Source organism: Tachysurus fulvidraco, chromosome 12, assembly GCF_022655615.1.
Source record: "Tachysurus fulvidraco isolate hzauxx_2018 chromosome 12, HZAU_PFXX_2.0, whole genome shotgun sequence".
Lineage (NCBI taxonomy): Eukaryota > Metazoa > Chordata > Actinopteri > Siluriformes > Bagridae > Tachysurus > Tachysurus fulvidraco.
In genome coordinates, this window is record NC_062529.1 from 22,012,242 (window position 1) to 22,029,028 (window position 16,787).

A 16,787-nucleotide genomic window follows, 5' to 3' on the forward strand; every position below is an offset into this window, starting at 1 on the left:
ATAAATATTTACCATAGAATATTGCTATGAGTTGCTTATATCTATCCATTTTCCGTAGTGCTTACACGTTTACAGCATTTAGCAGACGCCCTTATCCAGAGCGACTTACACTTTTATCTCAACTGACCAATTGAGGGTTAAGGGCCTTGCTCAGGGGCCCAGCAGTGGGAACCTGGTGGATGTAGGAATCGAACTCACAACCTTCCGATTGGTAGCCCAACACCTTAATCACTAGGGTACCACATCCCTGTTATACAACAGGGTTGAAGGGAATCTGGACCCTTTCCCAGGGAACTCAAGGAGGCCTGTCCCTTGGAAGGCATAATCACACACACTCACACACTATGGAAAATTTAGAGATGCCAGAAAAAAAACGTATGTCTTTGGACTGTGTGTGTGTGTGTGGAGTACCCAGAGGAAACCCTTAAAGCACAGGGAGAACCTAGAAACTTGTAAGTATACAGGGCAGAGGCAGGAATTGAACCCCTAACCTCAGTGGTGAAAGGAATCTGCCCACTAATATAACAGTAGCTTTAATCATTGTTTAAATGTACAGTAATACCTCGAGATGCGAGTTTAATTCGTTCCGTGACCTTGCTCTTATCTCAAATCTCTCATATCTCAAAGCGATTTTCCCCGTTTAAATTAATCAAAATCCCATTAATCCGTTCCAGCTCACAAAATTCCACTCAAGTTGTTTTGAACATGAAAAATGTACAGTACCTGTATTTATAATTGACAAATATTGTATAAAAACATACAGTAATAAAAGAGAATGTTAAAAAAAATAAACTGGTTTTACTTTACGGAAGATGCGCACGGAGGTTGAGGGAGGAGTAAACAGGCGGAGGAGTTAGGAGGAATTACACTTTCACTTTCGTTCACTTACTCACTACTGTACACTCTTAATGCTACTTTACACTGTACTAAACTTTGCTAAAATGAACAAACTTAACTGAAATTCTCTTAACTGTACTTCATTGCTACAATTTCTGTTTTCTTTACATTCATTTTGCTTAATTTCCTTCATCGCTTTTCTCGTCACTTGTTTTTGCCTTTTTTCTCAACATCTGCTGGTAGTTTTAATAAAAACCTGTCCAAGGAGGTTTGTTTCTTCCTCCCTTTTATTTACTCCCGGATGTTCGTATCTCGCACGTGGTTGTTGGGGATCTTTGTTTCGGTGGCGTCGGCTCGGATGCTCGTATCTCAAAAATTTGTTCGTATCTCAAGGCAAAAATCTGGTCGAATCACAGCTCGTATCTCAAAAAATTTGTATGTCAATGCACTCGTATCTCGAGGTATCACTTCATTTATGGAATTGACCGTATAGGTTTATTTATTTTTGTTGGGAACAGGTATTTATTAAAATATTTGTAATAAATAAATACAGTCTAATATCTAAAGACAAATGACAACAGCACACAACAACAAGTGTTTTGAAAAAGGAAATCTTTATATATCTCTTCTCTATAGACTATGTATATACCATGTACTTGTGAAAGCATACCATTTCAGGAGTCTTCCTGTTTTGTGAGGTAAGACTCTTACTCTCTTTAATTGCTTATAGATACAGGACAAATATTTTCTATACAAGACAAAAGGGACATTAAGACATGCATATTAAGTAAATCTGTGGGGTAGCATCAACAATTTGGCACATCTTTTTACAAGCTGCCTCATGGTCATTCGACTATACAAAAAAATTAAACGGTGGTCAAACATTGTGAATCATGACAGTGTGACAATTTGCATATGAATAAAACAAAGAAAAAGTTCTAACCATTGCTCATGCCTGATACACCAACCTTCTTGAGTTTAAGCTCGGTTTGGAAGTGTCAGTAGCATCTCTTAAACTTGATAAGCTTTTGGAAGGCCTGCTTGAACTCGTCGTTGAAAGCCGTGTAGATCACAGGGTTGATAAGCGAGTTTAGGTAGCCGAGCCAGGTGAAGAAGTCAAACAGAACTGGGTGGAACCAGCACTCCTTACAGATAGCCATGACCAGTGTTCCTACAAAGAAGGGCAACCAGCAGACAATGAAAGCTCCTAAGATGATGCCCAGTGTCTTTGTGGCTTTCTTTTCTCTTGCCGCACACAAACGTTTTCGCTCCATGATGCTATCTGCTAGCTTAACCTTAACGCTGTTTGTGAAATTTGGAGACCCTCCTCCTCCAGTTCCGGCCGCTCCTAGGTGAAGATGCCCTTCCTGATTGGACGAAGAGTTGAGCGAGCAGAGCGATGAGCCAGCTGATGTTTGGATGAGCTGAGCCGTAGTGAATCGTTTTGCCCTAGATGCTGGAGACTTGAAGATCCGACTGCGGGCAGCCACGTAGATTCGCCCATAAAGGATGATGAGGAGTATGGTGGGCACATAAAAAGCACCAAAAGTGGAGTAGAGCGTGTAAGAGATCTGGTCCGTGTTGACCATACACTCAGTCAACTCCTCTTGAGCCTTGGCTTGCCTCCAGAAGAGAGGAGGCATGGAGATGGAAATGGAGATCACCCAGACAACTGCAATCATGAGCGCAGCCCGGCCAGTCGTCCGTCTCTTAGAGTACTCCAGCGCATCCGTGATGGCCCAGTACCGGTCCAGCGCAATCACGCACAGGTGCAGGATGGATGCAGTGCAGAAAGTGATATCTGATGAGAGCCAGATGTCACAAACCACCTGCCCGAGAGTCCATGTCTTGCACACCGTATACAAGATACTGATGGGCATAACCAGTATGGACACGAGTAGGTCTGTCAGAGCCAGAGAGCCAATAAGGAAGTTAGCCGGGGTGTGTAGCTTGCGTGTCAGGAAAATGGTGGCAATTACAAAAGCGTTGGACAGCATCGTTGCCAAAGTTACTAAAGCTAGTATGATCGACAGAGAGATCTGGACACCTAGTCGTGTCGCTTCATCCCAGGGCTCTGAATAGTCCAAGCTGGTCGTGTTGTTAAAGAGGAAAACCTCACCAGTGGTGTTGTACTCATCCATCATGCCTCTGTGTTCCTGCTCATAGCTACACCGTCAAGAAAGAGGCTTGATTTGCAATAATTTAACAGTTGCATAAGCCATTATAAAACAAGTTCTCCCCAATAAGAGAAAGTTTCTAATCAATCTAGCTCAGATCTCTGGACTAAAGGTTTAATTAAGGTCTAAAACAGAAGCTATTTAAAAATCTGTACCCAGTACCGGATGCCTTAGATACAAAAACCTTCTGGCACTGTTCATAATTGATTCTTTTTTACTCCCATCTACATTCTGCTTATGTAATCGACCCGACCCTTTGGTGCTTGTTCCGATGAGCAGTTCTATCAGCCGGATAAATTCTATAGAAATTCCTCCACTTTGCTAAGATAGATCACTATTAGAGACTCTCCAGTGAAAATTAGCTAAAAAGAAGAAGAAGAAGAAGAAGAAGAAGAAGAAGAAGAAGAACTTTCTGAAGCTGGTTGTTACTCGTGATGAAAGGAACCAGGGCAGCCTCATAAATTTGCCTTCAATCCATGTCAGAGTGAAGATCTGGAGAAAGAAAGAAGAGAAAAGAGAAAGAAGAAAACGTATAAAACATTTGGTTTAGCGTGTGATGGCATGAATAAACAAGCCCATCACTGCACAGAGGTAACAGCTGATCAGATGCACCCAAGGGAGTGATATAATAATAACACTTTAATGCAAATGGTGTGTTATTGCTGTTCGTATTATCTGTCGGAGAACACATACACAGACACGTGCATACACATTAAAAAGAATCTCGATCTTTTAATGAACGATGCATCACACAGGAGGTGTTTGTTTTGCTGTCCTGCCATTAAAGCTTAAACAGGCTTTCATTAATATTAGCTTTACTAATACACAAAACACACAAAAACAGATACATACATACTGTATGGTGATAGTATTTAAGTTTTAGTTTAAATTGTAAAATCCTGCATTTAGAGAGCATTTAGTGCTTACGAACACAAATACACATCAACAGACTTATTAATGAATATAATTCCCATAACATTTACTTTAAGGACGCAACCCGAATTAGGATAACGTGTGTAAAGTGACAGCTTGGCGGCTGCACTCGTAATTCTGAGATGTTCTTTAGTAAAGTGGATGAAGTGGCTCAAAGACCCACAGGGAGAGAGAAAGAGAGAGATAGACAGTGATAATACACAGTTCATTCACATTCACCCGAATGCAGGTCTGCCACCTGTTCCCCATCACACTGCGCCCTGGGTGATGTGTGAAGCATTGTACGTACGGGAGTGTGTTTGTGTGTGTGCGTGTGTGAGAGAGAGTTCTTTCCAGCTGGCAAGCTCAAATACAAAGGATTTGATGGTGACAGCCCCTCTTCCCCTGTATGAATAATAACCTTGTACGATGAGGCTGGCTGCCTTTACAGATGTATACTGTAGGATTGCAGTGTTAAAACCATACATATAACCAAAACTCAAACTTTTTCCCATAGAAAACCAAATAATCTCTGCATATCGTTCTTTTATTACACGACACGTAATAGGTTTGTATACTGCTTGTGTATCTACTGTATATTTCATGGTATGACTAGACACAATGCAATATTAGTTACTATATAATTGAATCAGCAAAAAAATCTGTTAGGATACAAATCAAGCATGGCGTTAGTTCTGGCAGGCCATGTGGTCAAGCGTGCATCGGTTGTTAATCAGCTGTCCACGACGCGCATCGATCCGGTTACGACATCCATATTACCCGACCATTTAAATTCTCGTTCATTGCGCTGCTTTCTAGCGCTTTGATGCTGCTGCGATTTAAACTCCCTCCTCCAACCCCGACTCCACCGTGCCGGAACCCGTGTTCGCTGTACCGATGTTTACGTCATAAATCTTTACATATTTTTCTCTCTCTCCGTCTTTCTCTCTCTCTAATTATTTAATTATTTACTTATCCATTTATTCATTTATTATTTTCCAAAACATGTAAGTGAGCATATCTAATACTATGCATGATTAATGGTTCTGTTATACGGGAGGGAGGGTCTATTCTATTTTCTAGTTGCTGCTCTCCCCGCTCAGTCCACGCATGCACACGGACGGGCGCGTGGATTCTTGCCCAAAACAGAACCAAACCACCAACACTAACTGTATGCATATCATCAATAAATTCTCATTTGACAAAGTGGTCCTGACAGAATGATCAATATTCAGTCATTTACATCTTGCAACCTGATTTAAGCTAAGCTCGAGGAGTGAGAGGCCACACCTACATGATTTGTGTAGATACCGCAGCTAAAACCGGGCCACACCTCTATCAATAGACGTAACGAATACACGGGCCACACTTCTTTTAACGGGACTGCCGAGCAAATTTCATTGGAACAAACACAGAGGCCACGCGATGCCTCCGTCATTAGAACTAATGTGCACTAATGTCTAATCGTGTCTAATTCAGAAGAAACGTTCAACACAGAGAAGCATTTAGCAGAGAAAGAAAAAGGAAATCAATTTAAATCCCATGATTAATTGACAGTTGTGATAAAACTAAACTTCACATGTGGTATTTGACTTTACTGTTAAAGAGACTTCTGCATTGATTCAGTGTCAGTGCTGTCCAGCTTTTTTCCCCACCAGATCCATGCTCCTTTGAAATGAGAAGAGAAACACAAAGTGCCGTAGCGAACACCAATCCCTAATGAAGCCAGGAGCTCGCTTATTAAAGTTAGTAAATCTTCCTACTTCTGTTTGATTTGTTCTTCTCCAAAACAGAAACAAATCAGTGTGAGGGAAAACTTTAGTTATTAAATAGGAGCAGCACAGCATGGCGAGAAGGGGAAGGTGAGAAAGTGGCTTTGCTTTCACTAAAATCACTTGTGTGAAACGAAATGAGCTTTTATTTCTATGTGCTGCTTTGAGAAAAAAAGAGGAATCAAGTCCAGCCTTTAAGATTAGACAAAAGCTTGTGCTTTCTTCTACATGTCCAATCACATTTAATCTACAAAGTATCCCACATGCACAAAAGTATAAAACTGCTAGAGGAGTGATCTTTCAGTATGAGGTTAAAGGAGGGATCTGTGATTTTTTTCACCCATTTATTTATTTATTTATCTATTTATTTATTTATTTATTTATTTATTTATTCATTCAATCATTTATCTATCTATCTATCTATCTATCTATCTATCTATCTATCTATCTATCTATCTATCTATCTATCTATCTATCGATTGATTGATTGATTGATTGATAAATAGATTGGTTGATTAAATTATTTTTGGGTTCTCTTCACATCTCCAGAAGCTTCAATAAAAAGCGGACTTTCTTAAAAGAGAACGTATGCTATATTTAGCACCCCATGCTAAACAGAAAATAAACAGTCCTGAGAACCACTGACCTCCAACCGATCAAGACACTCATCCATCACATATCCAAAAACCCAAAGATAGTTTAGCATCTCCAGGTCCGTCGTTCTGATGCATTATTTGAATGGGTTTTTGGTTAAATGCCTGCAATCTAGATTAGGACTAGATAAGCTTTTACATCTTGGAAAAAGGCAGTCGTGAACTTTTTACTCAGTCAGATTCATCCAGTAAAAGAACAGAACAGCACAGAGAACAGATTCATCCAGTAAAAGAACAGCACAGTGGAGCTTAATCAGAGAAGGTGATTTCAATTAAAGAGAGACAGACCTGAAGCTCAGTGCTGGTGATGTTGAATATATTATCATTGTATCATGTAAATGTATTTACATTATGTTAGCTGTGCTGTTAGGGTGCTGCCATCCATTCAACTATCCATCCGTCCGTCTTCATAAATCCATTCAACTGTTCATCCATCAGTCCATCCATCCATCCATCCATTCAATTCAATTCAATTCAATTCAAGTTTATTTGTATAGCGCTTTTTACAATAGACATTGTCTCAAAGCAGCTTTACAGAACATAAACATAGAGCAGAAGGTAAACATAATTAATGATAAAGGAATTAACAAATAATAAAAGAAATAAGAATTTACAGAATAAAAATTCTAGATTATTATTAGATATATATAGTTCGCAATGTGTATGTATTTATTCCCCTATGAGCAAGTCTGAGGTGACTCAGGCAGCAGTGGCAAGGAAAAACTCCCTTAAATTGGTAAAGGAAGAAACCTTGAGAGGAACCGGACTCTAGGGGGACCTCATCCTCATCTGGGTGACACTGGGGGTGTGATTGTAATATACAGTCAGATAAATGTTGTATTGGTGTGAGGTTCAAGGACTTCTGATCTCCTGAGTACCACAGAGTCTAACTGGAGATGTCTCAGGATTCTTAGAGTCGGCCTCGGTTCAGTGGACGTCCAAAGGCTTCGTCCCACAGAGGACGTTGGGAGCTGGTACAATGTCTGGATGCCTCGGGATGGGTACAAAGAGAGAAGCAGTGGAAAGGGATTAACATATCTGCTGTTCATAAAAATGTGCTGGGCTGATGTACTGGTGCATGATATTATGGGATGTATTATGTGTACGCCTGACTGAAGAGATGAGTTTTTAATCTACATTTAAACTGGGAAAGTGTGTCTGAGCCCCGAACACTATCAGGAAGACTATTCCAAAGTTTGGGAGCTAAATAAGAAAATGCTCTACCACCTTTAGTAGACTTTGATATTCTGGGAACTACCAAAAGTCCTGAGTTTTGTGATCTCAGAGAGCGTGAAGGATTGTAACGTGTTAGAAGACTAGTTAGCTACATGGGAGCTAAACCATTAAGAGCCTTGTACGTAAGTAGTAGCAGTTTGTAGTCAATTCTATACCTAACAGGTAGCCAGTGTAGAGATGATAACATTGGGTTTATATGGTCATACTTTCTTGTCCTAGTGAGAACTCTGGCAGCTGCATTTTGGACTAACTGTAACCTATTTATTAAAGATGCATCCATCCATCCATCCATCCATCCATCCATCCATCCATCCATCTAACTATTCAACCAACAATCTGTCCATCCATTCAACCCTTCATCCATCTGTCCATCCATCCATCCATCCATCCATCCATCCATCCATTCAACTATTCATCCATCTAACTATCCATCCATCCATCCATCCATCCATCCATCTAACTATTCATCCAACAATCTGTCCATCCATTCAACTGTCCATCCATTCGTCCGTCCAACCATCCATCCATCCATCCATCCATCCATCCATCCATCCATCCATTCATCTATTCAACTATTCATCCAACTATATATCCATCCATCCAACTATATATCCATCCACTATTCATCCAACTATATATCCATCCATCCAACTATATATCCATCCACTATTCATCCAACTATATATCCATCCATCCAACTATATATCCATCCACTATTCATCCACCTATATATCCATCCATCCAACTATATATCCATCCATCCATCCATTCATCCATCCATCCGTACATCCATCCATCCATCCATCCATCCTTAAAGAGAAGTGCTATTTTAAATATACAATATTTCTTGTACATCTGTATTAATGATCATTTAGATCACACTAGAAAAGATTAGATGTCGGCTATTGATTACATTTGTACGTTACACAACTGCAAACCAGAGTAGTAACGATTAGGAGGAGTCGTTAATCAGTAACAAAGTGAGCACTTTAAGCGAGTAGACTAATAAACTATAAGCTAATAAACACAACACGATTAGCGTTTTGGCTGGCTGAAGGAAAACTTTACTTTTTTATTAGAGTGAGATTTCTTTCTTTCTTTCTGGAGCTCCATAACCAGAGGGTTTGTTTCCTGGGTTGTGTATGTGTTGTTTTTTTTTTATTATTATTATTTTATTTTTAATCCAAGTGACTCTCTTCTAATCTTCATCCGAGTTTCACACATGAGTCAAAGCTGTATGAAGCTGGAGTTTTGAAGCGTAATCTTTAAAGCCGTGGGCTTTTCGTAAATTCGTTTTCATTCACTTTATTTTCAATACCGCTATATTAACCCTGATTCTTGAAGGTAACACCCTTAAAGCATTTTTTTCAGACAGTAGTACAGATTGTGACCTTTATTGCATGGAACACCGACACAGCCTTGCTTTCATGCTGTCAGCCAAACAGAAAAAAGACTTTATGTAATGTTTATATCCAACATCAGAACAGGATTGGATTTTCACCCACAACAGGTTAATCAAATCAGTGCAAGAATCACCAGGGGTGTAGGTGTTCCTAATAAAGTGGACAGTAAGTGTATCATACTAATGCACTTTTTTGCAAAATTTACATTACATTATTTAGCTGACGCCCTTATCCAGAGCGACTAACATTTTTATCTCATTTTTTATACAACTGAGCAATTGAGGGTTAAGGGCCTTGCTCAGGGGCCCAGTAGTGGCAGCTTGGTGGACATAGGAATCAAACTCACAACCTTCCGATTGGTAGCCCAACACCTTAACGAATGGATAGATGGATGGATGGATAAATGGATGGATGAATGAATGAATGGATGGATGGATGGATGCATGGATGGATGGATGGATGGATAAATTGATGGATGAATGGACAGATGGCTGGATGGATGAATAGATTAATGGATGGGTGGATAAATGGATGGATGGATAAATGGATGGATGAAAAAATGGATGAATGAGTGAATTAACGAACGAACAAACGAACGAACGGACAGATGGATGGACGGATGGATGGATAAACGAATACCCCCAGGGCCAATGCTATCCATCCATTTCTTCAACTTCCCATCCATTTCGTCAGCTTCTCACTTCACACTGTTCACATTTGCTGAGGTCTGAATCAGACTGTGAAAGTTCCTGGTGCTCCACAACATTGGAACAGAGTAAAGCAGGGATTTCAGTTGGTCAGGTTACTGCAGTAAAAGAGAAACGATGTTGAAAGAGACCATCATCAATGTCTCACACCACTCCAAACATTAGTCATTTTTAATACTTCACTACAGAAATGCGTACAACGATCCTCCCACAGCCGCCATTAGGTGTGACTCCTTACACAGTGTTTTCATCTCAAGTGACCGTGGGAGGCCTTGAAAATAGAAAATGCACTTATTCAGTCTGATGAGCTTCTGTACTTTAACTCAAAATGTAGGAGCTGTACAAGCTTTGGTGTCCCATTAACTTGTTACAGAAGACACTGTGACACTGGGTTTAACACGACTAAAGCCGACAACCTTCCATCATCCCGGAGGAACAGCTAACAGATGAGCATCGATATGATCGTGAGAATGAAACTCAACTCAGCAGGAGGGCTGAAATGTCTACCCTCGACTGTGTCTGTAAAGAAATAAAGCTTATCGCTGGCAAGAACGAATGCAAACAAATTCACAGATCTTTTCCTTATTATTTATTAATTATACAAATTGAGGAACATGATAAAAGTGTGTGTGAGACTAAATACACAGCTTCTCCTATCGGTACTGTTTATGTTCGTCCCTATTTGAGAATTGTCCCTCGTTAATAATATTTTATAAGACAAGTCCCAAAGTGCATTGGCTGAGTCATATTCAGGAATATTTCAGGTTAACAATAACAACTGGAATTCTGTCACTTCAGTGTTTCTGTGAACAGAAATCCTTAATAGCTTCTAATTTAGATGCAGCCTTTATTTCTTACATGTACATTACAGCACAGTGAAATCCTTCTTTTTAGATATCTGAGGAATTTAGATTAGTGCACAGGGCCTTCCATGATACAGCAGAGAGAAATGAGGGTTAAGGGCCTTTCTCAAGGGCCCAGTTTAGTCATGTAGGAGTTTGAACCCCTGACCCGCTACCCAGTAAGCCAGAGTCTTTACCAATTAAGCAAGTGCTTGTTATACATTTATTTCTTTGGCTGCCTTGTTAACCTTCCAGTTAGTAGCCCAAACCCTGAGGCACATAACCATCACTTCCCCATTATAAGGACTCTAGATGGATGGATATATGGATGAATGGATGGATGGATGGATGGATGGATAGTAGGATGTATGTATGTATGTATGTATAGTTGTATGTATAGTTGTATGGAGGGATTGATAGTTGGATGTATAGTTGGATGAATATTTGGCTGTATGGATGAATGTTGTATGGAGGGATGGATGGATAGTTAGATGTATAGTTGGATGAATAGTTGGATGGATGGATGGATGGATGGATGGATGGATAGTTGTATGTATGTATGTATGTATGTATGTATGTATGTATGTATAGTTGTATGAAGGGACTGATAGTTGGATGTATAGTTGGATGAATATTTGGATGGATGGATGGATGAATGGATGGATGGATGAATATTGTATGGAGGGATGGATGGATGGATGGTTGTATGTATGGATAGATGGATGGATAGTTCTATGTATGGATGGATGGATAGTTAGATTTATAGTTGGATGGATGGATGGATGGATGGATGGATAGTTGTATGTATGTATGTATGTATGTATGTATGTATGTATGTATGTATGTATAGTTGTATGAAGGGACTGATAGTCGGATGTATAGTTGGATGAATATTTGGATGGATGGATGGATGAATATTGTATGGAGGGATGGATGGATGGTTGTATGTATGAATAGATGGATGGATAGTTGTATGGAGGGATGGATAGTTGTATGTATGTATGTATGTATGTATGTATGTATGTATAGTTGTATGAAGGGACTGATAGTTGGATGTATAGTTGGATGAATATTTGGATGGATGGATGGATGGATGAATATTGTATGGAGGGATGGATGGATGGATGGTTGTATGTATGAATAGATGGATGGATAGTTGTATGGATGGATGGAGGGATGGATGGATAGCTGTATGGATGGATAGATGGATAGTTGTATGGAGGGATGGATAGTTGTATGGATGGATGGATGGATAGTTGTATGGAGGGATGGATTGATAGTTGTATGGATGGATGGGTAGTTGTATGGAGAGATGGATGGATAGTTGTATGGAGGGATGGGTGGATAGTTTGATCATTTTCACTTTACAAGCATCTTCTCAGATAGATACTTATCCCTAGTGAAAAGTCATCAAAATACAATTTTTGTAAAGGACAAAGTAACAGCACAAATAGAGCAAGATTCACACGGCTGAGCTGATCTTCACTGACAGTTTGTCAAGCTGCAATAGCTGACCTTTCTGCAAAACCAGAGAGGAGATTCTGACGATGATGGACCCCGCTTCAGGGCAGAGAGACATACAAGAAAGACACGGGTTCAGATGAGGTACAGTGATGTTTAAATGAAATCATCACCCAAGAAGTCCTTAAATAAAACTTATTTTCTGAAATAAATTGCTCCTAAACATTACTATTTCATATTGTTTATTTGACACATCCTTCTGCTTATCACCTCTTACTCATGATTAAAAGAGAAACGATCTTAATCCATCCTACAGCTTAAACAGTTCAGCTAAAGGAGTCATGTAGCACTGAAAGAAAGATAGAAACAAACCCATTGGTACAATCTCATTGCAAAAAACTAAGCAGAACAATAATATTGCTATCATCCTTTTGTTAGCGAAGCATTAATACCATTTTTTAGACCAAGTTCAATTTCATAGCAAAACAAATTCACATTGTCTCAAAACGGCTTAATAGAAAGAAGTATAGAAATATTCATTCATTTTCTACCGCTTTATCTGAACTACTCGGGTCACGGGGAGCCTGTGCCTGTGTCTCAGGCGTCATCGGGCATCGAGGCAGGATACACCCTGGACGGAGTGCCAACCCATCACAGGGCACACACACACTCTCATTCACTCACACACACACTACGGACATTTTTTCCAGAGATGCCAATCAACCTACCATGCATGTCTTTGGACCGGGGGAGGAAACCGGAGTACCCGGAGGAAACCCCCGAGGCACGGAGAGAACATGCAAACTCCACACACACAAGGTGGAGGCGGGAATCGAACCCCCGACCCTGGAGGTGTGAGGCGAACGTGCTAACCACTAAGCCACCGTGCCCCCAGTATAGAAACAGAATAAATATTTTTAGAGTTTAAAATTAAGTTACTATTTATCTCTAACATTAATCCCTAATGATCTAAAGTCTGAGGTGACGGTGGTGAGAAAATATTCCTTGAGATGATATGAGGAAGAAACCTTAAGAGGAACCAGACAGAAGAGAACCTCATCCTCATTTGGGTGACATTGGACAGGTAATAATGTAAATGTAAATAATGTCCTTTCTACAACAGTTTATAGTCAAGTTTAACGAAGCAACCAAAGAGCTCCTGAGGAACTAACAGGTCAACGCAAAATGTGAGTTCACCACGCTGGACAGTTCCCTGCGAGAACACCAGAGGGCGACCTGACAGGGTTTTTGTTTATGTTAATGTTATGTTCACATGGGTTTTCACTTCCCGATCCTTTTCCCCTTCCACCCACCACCCCCTGATGTCTCACTAATACTTAATGTCCTTCCCAGTATATACCCGTTGTCTTGTTTTGTCTTGTTAGGTCCTGTTAGGGTTTAGGTTTTCTGTTTCCCTCTATCCTGTTTTGTATTTTTGTATTTTTTGTTCTCCTTTGTCTACTTTTTTATTTTCTTGATAAAAGCCCAGTCTGCAATTTTATCCCTGTTTCCATGGAGGAAGCCGCACCTCGACGCCAAGTATTATTTTTTAGTATTTATCGATACTGAAACAATGAACCTACTTAGTATTAAGTGATCAGGGATGTGCTGGTACATTCATTTATCTCTGTTTATAATGATTGCAGCCACGTGCTGCTAGAAATGTTTGCCAAATACCATAAATATGAACACCTTGTACTGCGCTTCTATATTTAATAGAATTCAGTTACTTCAATAGAGTATCTTTATTAATAGTTAAAAAAAATGACACTGCAAGTATAACAATTAGCCATTTAACCGCCCTATAATTTCCAAACCGAATCTACACCCATGGTTTAATCACCATAATAACACCATCATCACTGACTTTAGATATATACTGTATAGATGTTGGTATCGATGCACCTCATCATTAGCCTCCAAAGCCTCCTGCTTACTGCTAGTGGGCTAAGCATTCCTAAACAGACAGGAGAGACAGTTTTAGACAGCTAAACGTTTATTGTGGTAAACCTTTGATGCTTCTTACGCATGGACTTATGGGAAAAGAAGTAGTTCTGAAGCCATTTTTCCACTTCTTCGAGATGTGTTATTAACTTAGAGCTATGTGACAAAATAAATATGTCCTAAGTCACAGTCCAAGCCATCAAACTCAAGCCAGAAGGGACGTTTCTATTCAAATGAGCTTCACTAACGCATGCTAGGCTCACACTGGCGTCCTCAGGGATAATGGCATTTCTAATTACACGAGCGCTTCGGGCTAATTGTTTATAATACGGTATTCAAAGCTGAACCAGTGTCACAGCAAATGAACGACAGAGGAAGAAGAAGTAAAATGAACAGAAACACATGTGCCACCTTATGCAGGAAGTAAACAACAAACCCAACACATCAAAATCATCTCTCATATGTTGAGTGATTTAAATCGGCTTGATCTGCTCGAAGAAGTATGTCTCGAGCTTCATGTATATGATGTATATCCAGAATGCCTCTACAGTCTGCATCTCCATTACAGAACTCATTATAGATCTGAGTATACAGTAGTGTAGCCAGGAACAAGCACAACACCTTCACATCCTGTCTCAATACTGTTTGGTTTAATGAACCGTCGGGACCGCGCTCGTATACGTCTCATTTCAGTCTGCGCGGTGTGACAATATCAGTAGCAGTGCGATTACACCGTCTGTACTTCCTGTACAGTATGTTTATACAGCTCCAATTCATTAGTAAGTTTTTGACTCTGAGCAGTAAGACTATGAGCTCCTCCCTTTAGAGCAGGAAGCTCTCACGGAGATGTGCTGACACTCTCAGAATCTCATGCAGGGTGTCTCTCTCTCTCTCTCTCTCGCTCTCTCTCTCTCTCTCTCTCTCTCTCTCTCTCTCTCAGGCTGTGTGTTCAGCATCAGCTCAACAGTATCCTTCTGCAGGCCAGGTTTCATTTCTACTTTGAGACAATGTCTATTGTAAAAAACGCTATACAAATAAACTTGAATTGAATTGAATACTTATTTTATATTGTAGTGAACATTTAGCTCAAAGTGGCTGCACATTAACGGTCCATCCCTTATAATGCAGCATCCCATAACACTATCCTAGCCGTCGCCCAAATTTTGACCCACTTCCGTGTTGAGTTCACGTCCAGGTTGAGTTCACGTCCAGGTTGAGTTCACGTCCAGGTTGAGTTCACTTCACTTCCAGGTTTTGTCAGACATGTCTCTCCTTCAGATTGTTATTCTGATTTGTTCCCTGATTCGGATTTCTCTCCTACTCCTGATTTTACCCGTTTACTATTAGATATTGCACCGTGTCATGGATAGTTTGCCATGTAATAAACTCTGCTTATGGAATCCCAACCTTCATAACAACGCATTGTTCCATTGTGCATGAACGTGTCTTTACAATAAAACTTCCAACAAGAAGAAGATGAAGTGCACTCCAAGAACCCGGATATTGCTCTTATTCATCTGTTCACAAACGTGTGAACACTTCCTGCGATCAACCTTCGCAGCATTGCGTATGGAAAAGCTACCAGGCGCTGACGCAGGATGAGGAAACATTTTCAAGATGGCCGACGACACTCCGTCGGACGAGGCGTCTTACCGACGTCTTTTAAATTAAATTAGCCTACATGATTTGTGTGATTTAATTTTAAAATTCACCGTAAGGACGTGACGTTACATGCGTTTGACCCCGTCTGGCATCGATGGGGCAGTTTGTGCTTCCAGTCCATTTAAATTCCACAGAAATGAAGCTGCATAAAGCTGTACATCTGTAGATAAGAGCGTTTAAACAGTGCCAATAGAAATGATCAAATATATGATCTGTATAAATAAATAAATAAATAAATAAATAAATAAATAAATAAATAAATAAATAAATAAATAAGGCCTTATTTCTTCATTTCTTCAGTTAAAATATGCAAATATTTGAGCTCAATGCTTGAGTTTCAGACAAAATCTAAACTACTACAATAAATATGGTACAGACATATACACACACACACACACACACACACACACACACACACACACACACACACACACACACATACACACACACTCGCTCTTTCACACACACACACACACACACACACACACACACACACACACACACACACACACACACACACACACTCGCACTCTCACACACACACACACACACACACACACACACACACACACACACACACACACACACACACACACACACACACACTCGCTCTTTCACACACACACACACACACACACACACACACACACACACACACACACACACATACACACACACTTGCTCTTTCACACACACACACACACACACACACACACACACACACACACACACACACACACACACACACACTCTCTCTTTCACACACACACACACACACACACACACACACACACACACACACACACACACACACACACTCGCTCTTTCACACACACACACACACACACACACACACACACACACACACACACACACACACACACACAAACACACACACTCTCTCTATCACACACACACACACACACACACACACACACACACACACACACACACACACACACACACACACACACACACACACACACACTCTCTCTCACACACACACACACACACACACACACACACACACACACACACACACACACACAGACACACACACACACACTCGCTCTTTCACACAAACACACACACTCTCTCTTTCATACACAAACTCTTTCTCTCTGTCTTTAAAGTCTGTCTTGTCACTTTGATATTGTTTGATCTTTTTTCTCTCAGTATTT

At 40.2% G+C, this 16,787-nt stretch overlaps 1 protein-coding gene across 1 annotated transcript in view; it reads right to left on the reverse strand.

Moving 5' to 3' along the window:
* Positions 1–1,439: 1,439 nt before the first annotated feature.
* Positions 1,440–16,787, reverse strand: part of htr1d (5-hydroxytryptamine (serotonin) receptor 1D, G protein-coupled) — a 48,630-nt gene continuing 33,282 nt past the window's right edge. The window contains exon 2 of the mRNA XM_027142995.2: positions 1,440–3,506. Coding sequence (XP_026998796.1) covers positions 1,836–2,981 — 1,146 coding nt within the window. The 5' untranslated portion in view covers positions 2,982–3,506 and the 3' untranslated portion in view covers positions 1,440–1,835. The remainder of the gene's footprint in view (positions 3,507–16,787) is intronic.